Source organism: Carassius carassius, chromosome 30, assembly GCF_963082965.1.
Source record: "Carassius carassius chromosome 30, fCarCar2.1, whole genome shotgun sequence".
In the NCBI taxonomy this organism is placed as follows: Eukaryota; Metazoa; Chordata; class Actinopteri; order Cypriniformes; family Cyprinidae; genus Carassius; species Carassius carassius.
Window position 1 is genome coordinate 8,971,590 of NC_081784.1, and position 14,031 is coordinate 8,985,620.

The 14,031-nt window shown below is 42.6% G+C and overlaps 1 protein-coding gene across 1 annotated transcript in view; it reads right to left on the bottom strand.

Moving 5' to 3' along the window:
- The window catches only part of LOC132110296 (ADP-ribose glycohydrolase MACROD2-like), a 577,997-nt gene that overhangs the window by 123,876 nt on the left and 440,090 nt on the right, over positions 1–14,031 (bottom strand). The window contains exon 8 of the mRNA XM_059516865.1: positions 6,860–6,933. Within this exon, the coding sequence (XP_059372848.1) occupies positions 6,860–6,933 (74 nt within the window). The remainder of the gene's footprint in view (positions 1–6,859; positions 6,934–14,031) is intronic.

Below are 14,031 nucleotides of genomic sequence, written 5' to 3' on the forward strand. Positions count from 1 at the left end.
GATGGATTTTCTATTAAAATTCACGATTTAAACAAACACATTAAGCACATAATATTCAACATTGATAATAAGAATACAAATTTCCTGAGCACAAAGCAATGATATTAGGATGATTTCTAAAGGATCATGTGTCATTGAAGATGTTTTAAAATGACATATTTACATTTTAAATTGAAAAATCTCTCATCAGCCTTGATGAGCACAAGAGAAAAACATTAACCAATTTTACCAGCCCCAAACCTCTGAACGGGAATAAACCTGTCCACTGACATCTTTACAAATATATCGACCACGATCTACCACAAACAGTACAGCTAAATGCTACCCAGCTGACATAGCATCACACATCCCACCGCTAACGCAAAAGCCACAACTGCTGCCTTTTGGGACAGTGAATAAGTAATGGAGGGCTGTGTTAGATAAACAAGTTATGACCCCTTCTATTGAGACAGATAGTTCCATGTCAGTGGAGAAGAACATAAAAGTGCACCCTCAGCATTGTCCGCTCTGATTGGACACGCCGAGAGAAAGTGAGGAGTGCTTAAAGAGGTTTCTGGGGGTGGAACCCTGGAGTGACTCCAACATGGACTACCGGCTACTCAATCATGGTAATGTATGTAAATGTGTGTCTTCAATTTGTTTCTGACCTCGTCCCGGCAGGTTTCTCTGTAGCAGCATGGCTTTCCACATGAATCTTTAAGGTAAAAACACTTTAGATCTGTTCCAAAATCTAGAGAGCTACCATGCTGTCTACAGCCTTCTAACTGAAACCTTAAAAGAAAATAGTTACTCTCAACATGAAGGCAAAAAAGAAAAAGAAAAAAGGGACAAACATTCTTTTTAAAATATTTATATAATTATAATTTTTTACGTGATTTTTCGCGTCATTCTTAAACCTTTCACTAAAACCAAAAAAATATTACATTTATATAAAAAAAGAAGTTTTAGAAAATAATAATTATTTTAATGACTCACTCTAGTAAGCATATACACATGTGCAACATATAAATAATCATTTTTTAATTATTCTAAAGTACATGTTATTGATAATTTTCAGAATTGAATAAATAATAATTCTCCAGCATTCCAGTGTATTCCTTTATTGTGTTTTCTGCATGGTATAAAATGCTCACTAGGTTTTGGAACAGAATGACTCTGTCACGAATCATCCCTCATTTTTATTGTTAAATAAAGGCTACAACACCTGAACCTGAGTCTCATGATGATTATAGGTCATATATACATATACACATAGCTGTTTATTTGGAATAGCCACAACGGAAAGTCATTCTGCCCTATTCCCCGGTCGATATTTTCAATATATCTTCCTTTCTGAAATGACAGCGACTATCTCCCTAATGTCATATTACAGTCTTACCTGCCACAGTCTCTGCTGAACTTGAAATGATATTTACCGCTCGGATGGCAAATCGGGCTATCACGACAGCCATTTGTTTCTATTAGCCATTCAATCTCAGCTTTTGGAGCTCCTGTGGATGATTGCATTTATTATCAGCATGCCTTAAATGACAGATGGCATAAAATAAACAAACGTGTTTATAAAATAAAATAAAATGCAGGGGAAAAATTATCACAGTCCTTAAAAGCCACAAGTGCAGTTACATCAGTGTCTCTTAGTAACACAGTTTCTCTGAGCATGGATCCCCGGTTCAGTCAAGGTTTTATTAGGAGGGAATCTCCACAATCTGTTTCATGTGTCAGAGCCGTGTCGGGTGATGTGGGACGTCTGGACCAGGGTCCGAGATACTGTATTAAACCATCTTCTGGTTGCAAATTTATAAGCAACAAAAAAATAAAGTGTCAAACTGCATTTTTCACCGGCAGATTAAAGCAGTTTAGGTCTGAATTACACAGAATTAGATGTAAAAATGGAAAATAAAGTAAACTGATGACTGGAGCTGCTTAAAGCAGCGGAGAGAAGTAGCATATTGGTGGCATTTGGACAATGAGTGGCTGTGATTGAAAGAGTTTTCTAGGCAGTGTAAAATCCCTGATAAAGGCCAGTGCAATCACATGTATTTTTTTTTTCTCTTAGATGAGATGTCACAGTTGTTCTTCCAGTAATCTTTCACAATTTGTAAAAAGGAAAATGTGTTATAAAAACGAATTTGAGATCTATGGCAAAATTGAAAGGATTTTATATATATATATATATATATATATATATATATAGACACACACACACACACAAACATACAATAGCACAAACTTTGTGGAAGAGCAGACTGAAAAGAGTGCATTTGCTCTTTACCATTTCATTTAACCTTACTAAAGAAATAACTGCACATTTTATTAGAACATGTCACGGCTGAACATTTACAGGTATGTGACCTAGTTCTGTTTATGAAGTAGTGAAAGAAAGCAATAGAGTTTATTAAACCTCTGAAAACAGGGGAGCCTCTGTAATTGATTCATCATGATGGTTGGGGCAGGGGGCTCAATGAATGTCTATGGCTGCCACAGTCTGTCATATAGAAATCAAACTGATGTCATACTGATTAGAAATACATCCGAGAGAGAGAGGGTGCTGTGTTGTCTGGAGTTATAAGAGCAGATGAAAGCGTGACTTCCTTCTTTGATGCCCTCAGATGTGAGAGATCATGACAGAGCTGGAACATGCAGTGCAGTGGACGATGTGCTTGTCCGCTTTTGATAAAGTAAAAAAAAAAAAAAAAAAACACCCACTGCTTGGCTTTTCAGAATGATTTCACGCAGGGCAAAATGCCTTCTGTGAAGCTCTGTAAATTTAACATGGTGAGCTGGACCTGGGGGTAAACACAAAGATAATCTATCAAAAAAAACCTCCTGACTGAGCGTCACCCCAAAACCTGGAGAGATGAGCTGCTTCTATGTAATTTTATGGTCCTTTTTGTTTTTGTAACACCATTTTGCATGGGTAGGATTTTCCTACCTTTAAGAAGAGGGAATATAGTTTTTGCAAAGTTCACTATGTCAAATCTACAGCAATCCGTCATTCTTATTTGAGAGTGTTGTAAAAGAGATGTTTCAATAGATTCTACATATTACATTAAATACTTTGAATTTATATAGGCTGAAAAAAGAAAACCAGCTAAAAATAAAGAAATGCATTTCAAAAGTTTGAGTTCTGTAAGTTCTTGAAAGAAGTCTCAACATTATTCATTTATTTTAAATACCTTAAAAAAATAAAATAAAATAAGAATTTAAAACCATATTCTAAAATAATATAACAACAATACAACATACAATTTATTCCTGTGATGGCAAAGCAGAACAGTCATTACTTCAGACTTCAGTGTCACATGATCCTTTAGAAATCATTCTAACATCATGATCTTGTGCTCAAGAAACATTTTTATTATAATTTTTTCATCACAGTTGGAAACAGTGTAAAGAGTTTACTGTCACTTTTGAATTTCAATTTAATGCTTTTTTTTGCTGAAAAAAGTATTAATTAAAAGCATAACAACAATAATAACTTAAAAAAATAGCACTTCAATTCAACTTCAAGTCTTCAATAAAAAATATAATATTAATAATAATCATAATAAAACATTCTAAAATGTCTGAAATGTCTGTATTTTACTGTTTTTCTGTGGGAAGAACCCGACCCCCTTTTCACTGCAGCCCAGCTTCCATCAGAAAACCCCATCTCCATTACTCTTCCCCAATGCGGTATAGTGAACATACACCCTGGCCCGCGAAGGTTAACCTTCAGTCATCAATCACAATTGTCGGAGCGTGAGGTGCTGCGGCACGGCTGTACCATGATATATTACACATATAAGTGGAAGCATCTTAAGGTGGCTAAGAGCCTGGGCTCGAATTTACAAGCCAGGCCTAATGCACCTTATTGTGAAGTTAACAGTGTAGTGCATACATGCACTAATGTCCCGGGATGCTCCCGATGAACTAATGCACCTCTCGCATGCCAAGCCCATAATGGCATTCTCAATGTTATGGATAGAGATGATATCAGCATAACAAATTATCCTTCATGCATGGGGTTTCAACTGTGTACTCTGGGATTCCACCAGGGGAAAAAAGGAATGTAGACAATAGAATAGAATAGAATAGAATAGAATAGAATAGAATAGAATAGAATTAAAAATAGAATAGAAGTATAGAAGTCCGTGGACTCTTTTCCTGAGAGGTTTGGAAAGGCATGAGCGTGAGTAAATTATAATATAATTAAAAGTTTTGGATGAACTATCCCTTCAACAGAAATACTATTACTGTGATAACATCTGAAACAATCAGCAAGGAACATCAAATAAAGAGCTTCAGGCAGCTGCCCTTTCCATAAATAATTTAGGAATCATTTTAGAAGAGTTCTTATGATAAGGTTTATTATTATGTTGAAATATTACCAGAGCATTATCAGAATATCTCCCTCTTGAAGTTCATTGTAAAGCATCTTTAGGTATCAGATCGTCTCATACAGTTGGCTAGATAAAGTGCCTAAATAAACTGGATATCAGATGAATATCTGAAAAAAGTATATGGATAATTTCTCTTTACAATCTAAATACAGCACAAATTATTTGGATGCATACACTGCTACTGGATTACTTTAGCTCCTTTAGTGAAATTCCTAAAACGATGCAAAAGTTGAAAATATGTGGGAAAAGCAATATCAGCATGTGCAATTCATTCAAATCATAATACTCAGCTTGTACTTTTTTTTTTACTCAAAAGAAAGAGAAATCAAACGGAGAAGCAATGTTAGACGTCAGTAAAAAGATGAGGTAACAGTTGGGGTGAAGACACACCATTAGGCTCTTGCCGTGTTTTGTTCTCTCTGGCTAAATACTCTGTAATTAATCCTCACTTCCCTTCAGTTCACAATCAACCTGCAGACTTTGCTATGGCCTAACAATCACAATAAATAAAACTGCTCTCTGCTCCCGCAGGTAAAGGCCACTCAATAAAAGTGGCCCAGAAATCTGTAATGCAATCTATTCTGAGAAACCCGGAGGAATGAGAGTGGCACCCACAAAGTTCTTTATTTGTTTGTATGCTTTTCTAAATGAGTGTGTGACTACAGGTTGTTTGTAGAACTACTACATTTATACTCCTCTTTACAATTCCTCTTGTACAGAGTATATCTTGATTAATTTATAAAATTGCATATTAATGTCGTCCATTCTACATCTGAGTTCATATTTAGGAAACCCAGGATTTTCTGATCATGAAAATATTGAGCACATTGAGCTCTGGCTTCTTTTTCTTCAATTTGCAAAACTTTAATATTGTAGCTGTTACACATACTTCACAAGCAGTCAGAAGTCTTTTAAATGAATTCTGTTTATTGCAAATGTATTCATTAATTTTTTAATTAATTCAATTACTTGGATTAAGATAATAGGAAAATACCTAAATTCCTAACTACAGTGTCTTAATGGGGACAGCAGATGGATTATGGCAGTATATAAACAAAGTCAGTGTCAGCATTACATGACTGAAAGTCTGAGATTTAGAGTGGAAAGCTGTAGTTGATTACTTATATTTAAGTTCATCATTCCGCAATGATATTCCATATATTGTAATAGAAAAAATATTAAATGTTTACACAAAATTAGCAATAGAGTATGTACACGTCACAGTCCGACAGCTTTGGCAGCTGTGATGTGATATGCTAATCTCTTATTTCATACCTTTTAAAAATCTCTTGCAATTAGTTCAGGTTCTACTAGGGGTCCACAGACCCCCTGCTGAAAAACTCTGTCATAGTACCACTCACTTGTCATCATCAAAGTCAAATAACTCAAGAGCAAGCACAACGTTACAGTTTATGATTGCAGAGTGATTGAGTTATTGATCTTGCTCATACTAACAGCAAGATGATTAACTGGGAGGTCAGCAGCTGAACTTCAGTTAATGTGAAGTTAAGAGGGATTTCATTTATTTTATGACTGTCAAAACAAACCATCTAATATGCTTTGTACAGTCAATTTGGTCTAAACATACTGAAGCAATCAGCATGAACAGACAATGACGTAAATAATCACAAACAAACCTGTCAAGTCAAACATCAATTAGCACATCTACCTGTCAACATCACGACACATTCATGCGTTCAGTCTTTCAGCAGCACTGTAATGACTTGATTAATTTACAAATTCATTTGGCTTATTTTAGTTACGCTTCCTCCCTACTTTCCTGCATGGAATAGGCAGCACAAACCTATTTAAAAAACCAACAGACCATGTAAGGACTTTCGTCAAGCTGAAATGCTTTTGAATTCAAAGCATGTGATGGTAACTAGCTGCACAGATGATCAAGGAAGCTGGGTTTGAGTTATCACAAGGAATTTGTCACCTTCATTGGTTTAGACCTGTTCCTGTGACTCAGTGGTAGAGCATTGCGTCAGCAGGGCAAAAGGTTGTGGGTTCGATTCCCAGGGAACGCATGTTAGGTAAAAAAAAAAATGTTAGCCTGAATGCACTGTAAGTCGCTTTGGATAAAAGTGTCTGCTAAATGCATAAATGTAAACGTAAAATGTAGATCATTAATGCTTTGCAAAAAAACACTCAAGCCTCAAAGTTGTGCATCCTAACATAATCAGACATCTTTAGTAGTGGCTAAACAGCTGGACGTGACATAGGAGAAGTACAAACAGAAAGAGAGACAAACATGACAACTGAAGAGTGCAGTCAGATTTTCCTTCTGGAAGAGCTGTAAGCTACAACTGATTTTCCATCAGGGAAATGGACTGTGGATTCTATCTCCAATACTTCCTTTCTTCATAAGCATTTCCAATTATAAAAAAAACCCCTTCAAACCAGATGTTCTCCTCTAACTTGAAGCACAAGGACCAGTGAACTAAGAAGGGTCTACCACCACCAGCGGCTCCTACCTCATCTTGGTTGCTTTGGATCCAGTCATGCACTGTCTTCAGGGCGATTTCTGCTGCTGGCTCATTGGGAAAACCTGTGGAGAGGAAGGAGAAGGATTTAACTTTGAATTGGTGCCATAGACTAGCATATGTACTCACACTTTAACACTTATGCAGACATCTCCATATGGCTGTTTGCTGCTCAGCTACTCCACACTTTCAGCAGTTACTAAAAACAACAGTCTGTTGAAAATGCACACAAATCCAACACTGAACAATCTCACTACTTATTCATCCAAAAAACGCCTACTTTTTTATTAAACCAGCATCTCCGCTGTTATATAAGTCACATGACTTTTTGTACATACCCATCTTGCATCCCAAAATGTGGTTTATTAGCTATATTTATCACAGGTGCTGGCCAATTCCTTGTAGATTTGCTAAATTCAACACGATCATTTACACTGTTCTGCCATCTGTGGCAGGTGCCGGGGTCATCACACCACAAGCTTGATGAGAAAGTGTAAATTACACATTGACCAGTAAATGTAAGAAATGATGCCACTAACTGCCATATTAATCACAAGAGCCTGAACCGAGATGGGAAAGCAGTCTTTGTGTTAACGCAGCGTATTGATTGAGAATAAATAGACTGGAGGAGATTAATATTTAATATTGCTGAAGGAGAGGAGGAGGAGTCATCAAACTAGTGCATTTTACATTTTAAACAGGTTATTTTAAAGTACATTTACATACATATATATATAAAAGTATTTAATTAAAAATATTGACATTTATACTTTTATTTAAACTTGTGGTCAGTAAGATTTTTGTATTTTTTTATTTTTATGAATTAATATTTATTTAGTAAAGATGCATTAAACTGATTAAAGTTACAATAAAACTAAAAAAAATGTTGCAAGGTCAGAAAATAAATAAATAAATAAATAAATGCTGATCTTTGGAATTTTTTATTCATTAAAGAAAACTGAAAAAAAAAATACAATTTAAAAAAATAAACAGCACAATTGTTTTCAACATTTCTGAGTAATATCTGCAGAAAATTCAGTTAAATCATCATTTTAAAATATACTTTAAATAATAATAATATCAATAATGACAATATTTCACAATATCACTGTTTTATCAATATCAATGTTCACTGTGCTTTTTATCAAATAAATGCATTACTGTTGAGCAGAAGAAAATCCCTTTCGAAAAAATTGTAAAAAATCTTACTGACTTGTGTGTATATATCGTTTTATTATTAGTAGTAATTTAGGCCATTTATGCATAAGAAAATGAACCAGTCAGGAAGCTGTAATATAAAAATGAAACTTGGTCCCAGTAAGTCTGTTGCTCAGCGAGTGGCGGCACTGACCCAGAAGGTTCATCTCAGCTCTCAGACGCCAGGGTGATAGGAGAGGTAATTAACACGAGGCTTCAGAGCGGCTGAGAAGATGTTTTCACTGTCTGTTTCACCTCTCTATCTGCTCAGCGGCCTGACACTGCACTCTCCCTTGTCTCCTGACGTCCTGTCTAGGCCTTTCAACACCAAATAATTTGGGGATCCATTGGATGTGAGGGAGCCGCACACCAGCCCTATCCTGTCAGTCTCTTTTCCATCTATTCCCTGCTGTTTTCTAGCTCTCTCTCCTTCTGACAAGCACAATCACTGACTGATTTCTTCTGCTGGCTGGATGCCGTCAGACCTGAACTTTGGGTCAAGAATGTGTATGAGAAACCGATAAACCTATTATCTTTCTTGAGAATAATCTGCATCCAGAATAATATGAACACAAGCACATTTTGGCTCCTTTTCACAGTAAACAAAATACAGAGAATCAGATGAAATTACTATTTACAAACAGCGACGCTTCGCGGCTCTTCAGGTAACCCATAATGTAGCAGTTTTAGATGAGTGTTTTATCAAAGATTTGGTTTTTTTTTTTTTTTTTTGACATCCACCATGATCAGTGTCTCTGAACAAATGCAGGATTTGATTGGAGGAGTATTTATATTAAAATAGGACATATATGAAATAGAAGTTATTTTAAATTGTACTATTATCTCACAATATCAATGTTTTTACGTTTTTTTTCTCCAGATCAGCAAATCTTAATTATTCTATTACATTTATATTTAAACTTACGCACAAAAAACGTCAAAGATAATAGAGCAAAACGTACTCGGTTACTAACGTAACCTCGGTTCCCTGAGATGCGGGAACGAGTACTGCGTAAGCTAGCTTACGCTATGGGAAAAGGTCCCCTTTTCCCGAGAATATGAAGCCAAAAATTATCCTTAATTTTTAAATAATGTAAAACGCAGTGCTGCAGCACAGCAGACCTAAGCGAAGCGGCTCGCGCTTATTGGCTGTGCTGTGGCAACTGCAGCAACCTATGGTGAGGCGGCAGAGAGGAACAACCCAATGGGGGCGCTTCGCGCCCATTGGACATCAGAGCGCGCCAAAATAGGCGTGGCTGGAACTATATAAGCCACCGCTTCGCCATAGGGATCAGGTTTTAAATCGACTGAAGTGATCACCCGGTCCGAGCACATAGCACGGCAGGTTACGCAGTACTCGTTCCCTCATCTCAGGGAACCGAGGTTACGTTAGTAACCGAGTACGTTCCCTTTCGAGAGTACTCTCGTACTGCGTAAGCTAGCTTACGCTATGGGAACACAATGTAAAACGCCGTGCGTGCTCGGGAACTTCGACCTGTCACAGCCCGAGGCGAGAGCCCGGGGCTTTATAGCAGGAGAAAACCCAGTCCCAACAGCCAACCTTAGTGAGCTTTATAAAGGGAACGAAAAAAGGGGGACGTGATAAGGCTTAACACGTCTATATAGAAAGTACCCTGGCCTGCAGGGCAGGGACTTGCAGATTATAGAATCTAATAAATGTGGACGGAGAGGCCCAGCCTGCCGCCGCACAGATATCATCCAGTGGTATCCCGCAGGACCACGCCCATGACGAGGCCATACCTCGGGTGGAATGGGCTCTGATGCCGAACGGGCAGTGAAGGCCTTTAGATTTTTTAAGCCAGCGAGATAGTGTCTACTATCCATCGCGATAGGCTCTGCTTCGTGGTGGCGAGACCTCGGGTGCGCCCACCAAAGCATATGAAGAGCTGGTCCGACCTCCTGAATGAGGCGGAGCGCGCAATATAGGTTTTGAGAGCCCTGACGGGGCAGATGAAGCTCGCGTTGCTTTCGTCGCTTTGCGAGGAAAGGGCTGACAGCGAGATGACCTGTGCTCTGAACGGTGTTGAGAGCACCTTGGGGACATAGCCGTGTCTTGGTCTGAGAATGACTCTGGAGTCATTAGGTCCAAACTCGAGACAGTCAGCGCTTACAGATAGCGCATGTAAATCCCCCACTCGCTTGACTGAGGCCAGAGCCAGTAGAAAAGCGGTTTTGAACGAAAGAAGCTTCATATCGACAGACTGAAGCGGTTCAAAAGGGGGGCCCTTTAAGGCCTCTAGGACCGTAGACAGGTCCCAGGAAGGGATTGAAGGGGGTCGGGGAGGGTTCATCCGACGAGCTCCCTTAAGGAAACGAATGACCAGTTCGTTTTTTCCCAGTGATAGGCCGGCCACCGGAGCATGAGAAGCTGCAATGGCTGCCACATACACTTTGAGCATAGACGGGGATCTGCCCGCATCTAAACGCTCCTGTAGGAAGGAGAGTATCTCCGTCACGTCACATAAGTGAGGGTCTAGGTTCCGTGTCCCGCACCAGGTGGAGAACACTGACCATTTCTGCGCGTAAAGGCGCCTGGTTGAGGGCGCTCTGGCTTCCGTAATGGTCTTTAACACTCCCTCAGGGAGGTTCCCGGGTACCCGTTGAGGGGCCATACATGAAGGGCCCAAAGTTCGGGGTGGAGATGCCAGAGCGCGCCCTTCAGCTGCGTGAGGAGATCTTTCCGCAGCGGTATTGGCCATGGGGCTGTACTGGACAGCTGCATCAGCTCGGAGAACCAAGGTTGGGTCGTCCAGAGTGGGGCTACTAGCAGCATAGCACATCTGCTCTTCCTGACCCGATCGATGACCTGCGGTAGCATCGTGACCGGTGGGAAGGCATAAAGCGGGCGTCTGGGCCAATCGAGGGCCAGCGCGTCCCTGCTCTTTGAAAAATATATTGGGCAATGAGCGTTGTCTTCTGAGGCGAAGAGGTCGACCTCTGCCCTGCCGAAGATGCTCCACATCAACTGAACCGTTTGTGGGTGAAGAGACCACTCCCCAGGGGGAACATTCGCCCTGGAAAGCATGTCCGGGCCCCGGTTCAGGATGCCAGGTACATGCGCTGCCTTTAGCGAGCGCAGATTGTAATGTGCCCATGTCAGAAGACGTTCGGTCAGGGTGTGCAAGGTTTTTGACCTGACACCACCCTGGCGATTTATGTAGGCAACCACTGACATGCTGTCTGATCTGACCAGAACGTGGTGGCCCTTTAAAAATGGGAGGAAAGCTTTCAGGGATAGTTCGACCGCTATCATCTCCAGACAGTTTATGTGTAACAGTCGCTCCGGGCTCGACCAGAGGCCGGAGGCAGACCTGCCCTCGTACAGGGCGCCCCAACCGAGGTTGGATGCATCTGTGGAGAATACTTTCCATTTCGAGACAGCGCCCGTGCTTACGCCTAACTGATACCAGTTGGCTATTTTCCAAGGGGCCAGAGCTGTGATGCAGCCGTGGGTCCCCTTGATGCGCGCGCGGCCGGAAATCCAGGCGCGCGCTGGAACACGGTCTCTCAGCCAGCGTTGTAGTGGGCGCATGCGCAGCAGGCCCAGTTTGAGAACCGCAGAGGCTGATGCCATCAGACCTAGCATTTCTTGAAATCGTTTGAGCGGGTAAAGAGACCCGGCTTTGAACGACACGGCTAGATGCTGAATAGTGAGAGCGCGCTGTGACGTCAGACGCGCTGTACACGTCACAGAGTCTATGTCTATCCCCAAAAAGGAAATCCTCTGGCTGGGAGACAGAGCGCTCTTGACAGTGTTGATCGTGAGACCCAGGCATTCTAAATGGCTGAGGATCCAGGATCTGTGTGTCGTCAGTAGTTCCTCGGAATGGGCTAAAACTACCCAGTCGTCGAGGTAGTTCAATACTCGCACTCCCCGCATTCTCAGGGGTGCGAGAGCGGCATCCATGCACCGTGTAAACGTACGGGGCGCTACGGAGAGGCCGAATGGAAGAACCATGTACTGATAAGTCTGCCCCTCGAAGGCGAATCTCAAGAATGGCCTGTGATGAGGTGCTATTTGAATGTAAAAGTAAGCGTCTTTCAGATCCACTGAAAAAAACCAATCCCTCGGGCGAATTTGCGCGAGTATTTGTTTGGTAGTTAACATTTTGAACGATCGCGCCATAAGCGCTTTGTTCAAACGTCTGAGATCTAGGATGGGTCTGAGACCGCCATCCTTTTTTGGTACGAGGAAGTAGCGGCTGTAAAAGCCTGACTCGCGCTGCGCAGGGGGGACAGTTTCTATCGCCCCTTTTGCAAGAAGGTTTATCATTTCGGCGCGAAGGACGTGTGTCATTTCGCTTTTCACTTTCGTTTCGACCACGGCGCGAAAGCGCGGCGGTCTGCGAGCGAACTGGAGCGAGTAACCTCGTTTTATTATATTCAAAACCCAATTTGATATGCCGGGGATGGCCTGCCATGCAGCGGCTCGTGCGGCTATGGGTTGAATGTGCTTCGGGCACTGGCCGCCTGTTATGAGGGGACCAGTAGCTCGAGTATGCTGTGCTTGGGACACTGTGGTGACAGCGCTTATTTGTAGGGTTGTGCACTGAGAAGTGGGCACGCGCGCTACATTTAGAGCACCTCCGGCGCGAGCGGGAAGGTGGGCATGAAAGGGGACCCGAGTGTGTTTTTGTGACACTTGGGGGAGTGTGTATACATGTAGGGGTGCGTACTGTGTAGTGGGCGCACTGCCTACATAGAAAAAGCTCTTTTTGTGCTTTATTGAGGTCGCCGTGAAAACAGCGTTTGTGTGCAGGCGTGCGTGCATTGTAACAGGCTCGTTTACTGCAGTATAGACATCTCCAACCGCCTTTAGTGAGGGGATTGGAGGAAGTATGTGAGGTTTCTTGTGTGGTGGTCCGGCCGCAACGGGACTTAACCACGGTCTTTTTAGCACGAAGGTCAGGAGGGCTTCGGAGGCTCGGGGTTCAGCACAATCCTGGGCCGAGGTCCCCATCTCTCTGGCGGTTTGCGGCTCGTAGAGCGAGAGCGTTGCTGGGTTTTTGTCGCTGGGCGAGACTGTAAGTCTGGCTGCGATGGCTTCGAGGTCTGAGGGGGCGGCGCATTTCTACGGCGTCCCGCAGCAGAGCTAGAGCGTTTCGGCAGGAAGTGTCTCATTGCTTGTGACGTCTTCTGAGCCTCAGTGAAGCGTTCAGCGAAACCCTTAACCGACTGGCCAAAGAGGCCGGAAGGCGAGATAGGAGAGTCAAGAAAGGCAGATTTGTCGGCGTCTTTCATCTCCGTGAGCGTGAGCCAGAGGTGTAGCTCTAAAACAGCGAGGCTTGCCATGCTTCGGCCGATCGCTTGTGCTGTGGTCTTTGTCGCACGCAGGGCTAGATCAGTAGCGCTGCGGAGATCTTTAAAGTGATAGGTATCTGGGGCAGACTCGTCCAGGTTACGGAGAAGTCTGGCCTGAAAAACCTGCAGCACAGCCATGGTGTGTAGAGCCGAAGCAGCTTGACCAGCGGAGGTGTATGCTCGGCCAGCGAGAGCTGAGGTGGTGCGGCACGGTTTGGATGGATGCACAGGCTTCGACCGCCATCCTGCGGCTGAGGGCGGGCAGAGGTGTGCAGCAATTGCCTCCTCGAGAGGGGGGAGGCTCTCGTAACCATGGTCTCGGGCGCCGTCGACAGAGGAGAGCGCTGACGAGACAGAAGTTTTCAAGCGTGCGGAGAATGGGGCTTTCCACGACTTCGTGAGTTCATCGTGAACTTCCGGGAAGAAGGGGGCGTTTCTTTGCGGAGGGGCCGAAGGGCGGCACTGCAAGAACCATTCGTCCAGCCTGCTTTTAGCGGGCTCGTCTGGAGGAGACCAGTCGAGCTGAAGGTCGCTGACAGCCCTTGTAAGCACGCGAGTAAGCTCCGCGTCGATATCAGCGCGTTGTCCGGTGCAGCTGGGGGCTGTAGAGGGGGGGGGTCCGCAATGGAGCCCGACCATTCCTC